This window comes from Trachymyrmex septentrionalis, unplaced genomic scaffold (genome assembly GCF_001594115.1).
Source record: "Trachymyrmex septentrionalis isolate Tsep2-gDNA-1 unplaced genomic scaffold, Tsep1.0 scaffold37, whole genome shotgun sequence".
Classification (NCBI taxonomy): domain Eukaryota; kingdom Metazoa; phylum Arthropoda; class Insecta; order Hymenoptera; family Formicidae; genus Trachymyrmex; species Trachymyrmex septentrionalis.
The window spans coordinates 10,011,626-10,016,282 of NW_017305536.1; the positions used below are offsets into that span (position 1 = coordinate 10,011,626).

General features: G+C 39.2%; 1 protein-coding gene across 4 annotated transcripts in view; it reads left to right on the forward strand.

Moving 5' to 3' along the window:
- LOC108750706 (homeobox protein homothorax) overlaps positions 1 to 4,657 on the forward strand; it is a 386,843-nt gene that overhangs the window by 296,937 nt on the left and 85,249 nt on the right. For all 4 annotated transcript variants that reach the window (XM_018490374.1, XM_018490376.1, XM_018490373.1 and 1 more), the window contains one exon: positions 1,105 to 1,181. In XM_018490374.1, the coding sequence (XP_018345876.1) occupies positions 1,105 to 1,181 (77 nt within the window). The remainder of the gene's footprint in view (positions 1 to 1,104; positions 1,182 to 4,657) is intronic.

Sequence of the window (4,657 nt, forward strand, 5' to 3'; positions counted from 1 at the left end):
GTGTGTGTGTATGTATATAGGCATGTGTGTGCGTACATGCGGTGTGTATGTATACATATATATATAGGATACTGCAATTATTTTTGCGTTTATTATTGGTTTAATTTAATATTTTAACATTTTTTTCTAAAAGCAGTTTTATTCTCTTTCTACAATAATTTATTTTACAATAATATACAAATATAGAAAATAAAAATTAATAATAAAGACTTCTTAACGTTCAAAACAATGCAATAATGAGAGAAAAAGGGCAGGCGCGGAAATTGACGCGCAAAAATACAAAATAAATTATAAATTTGATTCAATTGATATGTAAAAAAACGTAAAGATTTTTTTGTAGAATAATATATAAGATCGGCAGAAATTAAAAGTGTCTTTTGTTTTGCATATTTCCTGTACTACGTCAGTATCTTTGCATTTTTTCGATGTTCTTTCGTACAGTTTCTATTTTAAGAAAGAGGGGCAATACAAGCAAGAATATGTCGTGCTTGGCCCATCATTTTGGCGTAGCACAAGTGCATCTGCGTCGATGCAATCGCGCGATAAAAAGCGGTCGTTGGAACGCGCGATATATAAAAGGAACTTTTTGCCTTCACTGCTGTCTCTTTCACCGCCTCCTCTTGTTCCTCTTTCTATGCCTGTTTTTTTTTTTTTTTTTTAATTTTGTTGCAATAAATAATATTTCGCAGGTGCATTTAGACGATACAGCGCAATGCGTGGGTCATCAAGCAGATAAAAGTCAACGCACGCGGCGCATTGTGTATCCTATATATTTATCTTAGTGTGCAACAAATCGCTCGATAAATTATTTAAAAACCCGCCACACGCTCGTCGGCGAGATGCGAAACAGCAAAGTGATGGGTAGAGTGAGACCGAGAAAAAGGAAATTCTTTTATTTACCCTTGTATTTTATGTCCGCTAATTATTACGCTCAACGCAACTGTTCTGTACTAATATGAAATAATTGCAATTTTTGCCGGCAATTTCGCGCTAATTGGTACCTGAGCTTTTTACTTCCGTCGTATTAATGGTTACTTGAGTATGCGAGATCGTTTATACTCAATTTCATTGCTAATTGAGCAGATTTACTTTTTCTGTTTACAGCATCCGTATCCATCGGAAGACCAGAAAAAACAGTTGGCACAGGACACGGGGTTGACGATTCTTCAAGTTAATAATTGGTGAGTACGTTATCTCTTACATTTTATATCTACCACGGATAAAATAGTTGTGATTGTCAGGCGTCAGAAAATTGCATATATTATTTTCACGAAGAAAAATTTCATGAAGAAATCAATTGAAGGAATTTTTATTTTTTTAAAGTTTAACATACGCGAATTTTTTAATTTGTAATTATCCCTTTCCCAACTTTAATATTAATGTTTAATTGAAAAAAATTTTCATTAAATTCAAAATATATTACAGAGTGAAAATACAATTGCTCTAGAATTGGAAATGTGCTTGCTTCGTTTCCAACATTCGTTACCAAAAAACATTCCCAAGGGAATTTTATAGAGTATTCCGATTTTTTGCGCGTTCGCAAATGTAAACAAATTTATCTTCTATCTGTCGACCATGATCGAGTCCTTCTAAGCGACGACGATCGAAAGCTCGCGCTGCATGCGTGCCAAGCGAGAGAAACTTTTTCTAGACCGGCGGGCATGAGAGCGGCGAACGGGCGTCGAATCATACGGCACGTCGCACGTGTCATATGCGAATTCCAGACACCCTGAAATTACGCCCGTACATCAAACGGAACGAGGCGTGCACCCCGGCCGGGGCTCGGCTCCAGCGATTGCACGTTGACGTTGCAACGAGCTGATTATTTCAGCGCGCCAATCACGCGAGTACAAACGGCGGGGGTAGGCGTATGCGTGTCAGCGAGTCGCAAACAGGCGAACTGATTTCCGTAATTTGTGTTTTTCCGCAACCTCAAGGAAGCTCTGATTGTAATTGTAACTATGTATAGTTTCGTGACTTCGCTTTACATTTCCTCTGACGCGTGCGTCATTGATATATGCAGTGCTGTATTGCGACAGTTGTGTAATCCCGACGAACGAATTTTGTATTTGTTGAGATTTCCAGAACCGTTACCGTGTTTCAATAGAGAATTTTGTAAAATTACAAGAATTAGATAATTATGTTAGTTATTTTATAAAAGACTAATACAATTGATATTTTAATTAACATTGCATCTTTACTTTTTCTTACGTATATTGTATATACATCTTAATCGCTGTTATCTCTGAGCATTCTAATTATCTTAATTTTTACGAAGGTAGTAACTTGTTATGGAGATGTCCAACATTTCGATGACTCACAATCAGTAGGTAGGTAGAACAATTTGCATTCGAAGACATTTCGTGAAGACGTTGTCGCTGTCGTCGCAGGATGTGACCCATAAGTTGCGACACGATTGCACTGGCAATTACATTAACGATTGGAGCGCATATTTATGGTCCGCAAATCGTTTACCATTAACACAGGCAATCCATTGTACCGTGATGGATACGAACAAGATACGGAGCGTAAATCATAAAATATTCATACAGATAGTTAAAAATGACAAATAAAAAAGACCAAAAAATTACTACGAAATTTAGCTTAGATTTATATCGTAGTGGTAATTGATAAATCAAATTGTTGCGTGCAAATTACGTTTCTTAATAATAAATTTAGCATACACTTTTTATTGTGCGCAGACTTTCATTGCTTAATGCCTTACATGTATTGCTTACGCAACGACATCCACGTTAATTATTCCGAGCATAGATATCGTTCCGCGCGTTTGCCATAATAGAATAGTTTTCTTCTCAAATCCTTATTTTACTTTGCATAATATTGATTATTTGTTGACAAAAACGTCCAAGCAATTAATTGTGATATTTTGGGTGTTTGTAAATTATTACACGGCAAAAGTGTACTTTAATTCTCTGCAAATAAGTTTATTGTCTAAAAGGAGAGAAATAAAACTGTAAATACATAGCTTTTACGTTATAATGATATATATTTTCTTGCGTCGATATTATATTTTTAATGAACTTACGAAGCACGTTATTTTTGAAGCTTATGAATGATTTCGTAGAACACAAGCATGCAAGTTTAAAAGTCATTACTGTAGATGCAAAAATAATGTAACATTCTTGCATTTCATATATTCTACGGATTTCTCCAATTTCTATTTTTCACGATGACGCAATCGCTTTTCGATAAAGTTTCTCACGATATTTTTGTAACTCGTAAATTATTAGACAGCCAACCGCATTACTTCGAGGACAGGTTTTCGAGGACACGATCGTCGTCGCGACCGTTAATTCCCTGCGATCCGGTATTAGCTGGAAAGGGTTAAGACGACGTGGAGAGCCGTTTCTGTGAAAGCTTAGTCCTTTCTGTCCCGCGGAGAGAGAGAGAGAGAGAGAGAGAGAGAGAGAGAGAGAGAGAGAGAGAGAGAAATCCCCCGTTTCTTCAAGTTGATCCACCCCACCTTGTCTTCCTTCCGCCCTTTCTCCTAACGGGGAATGGGCCGAGTCTTGCAGTACCCTCAATCTCGCCATCTTGATAGATGTTTCCGCGTGGCACCTGCGCCGACATCCGAATTACTGCGGGCCCTGTTTACCGTGATATTTAAACGACGTAGTCGCATCACAATCCGCCCCCTCTCTCCCCGTCTCCCGTGGACGAAATCATGTCGCGCCGCAGTAATCTCTTCGGCTAACTTTAGCGGGAGCGAAGATCGAAATAATCCAGGTTGCCGTCGTTCCACGGGGATGAATCAAGCGAGCGTGCATTACTCGACACATTGACGGAATTGGCAGAGGGTTCGGGATACAGGGAAAGGTGGACCGGCTTGTGGCCAGATATAAAATACGAAACGAATTACATCGGTACACGACGGAATATGCGAAGCGTCTTCTTCACTTTTCTCTCTCTCTCTCTCTCTCTCTCTTTCATTTTTTTATATTTTTTTTTCTTCTTCCTGTTGCGCCGCGACGCTGTAGAGACGTGGCTGGTTGGCTTGCGGCGCATATAAATAAAATCGTCGCGACATTCGCGAACGTTTCGCGTTGGCTTATAACAAGCGGGAACGAGGTGGATGCGAGGACGGAGGATTACGGTAATTGAGCATAAATCAAGTTTAAGGAGGACCTACCGGTAGCGATTCACGAAGTTGACGCTGCGGTGCAGCCAACCGCGCGGCGCGGCGTTTATATTTATTTCCATTGCGTTTCTGGACACCCACGCGAAGCCACGGTAATTACGGAATTGCAACGTTTCGTCGTCGTGCGAACGGTGCTAATTGTGTCGACGATCGGAAAGGGGGGGGGGTGGACCTGGAACGTTTGGCAAGAGCTCGTTGTTTACATTCGGATATTTTTCAACGTGTCATCATTCCTCGGATAATTCTGCCAAAATTCACGTCAGAAAATATATCTTCTTATAAATCTCGCTACGTGAATGAAAGCGAATTTTCATCTATTTTCGGCTTAATTAGTAGCGTTATGAATAATGTTCCATAAGTATTTTTATACAGTTTAATAACAATAAGGGGTAACGATATTGAAAAAAAGTGATATTTTCTACATATTCAGATTTCGAGGGAGAGAGAGAGAGAGAGAGAGAGAGAGAGAGAGAGAGAGAGAGAGAGAGAGAGAGAGAG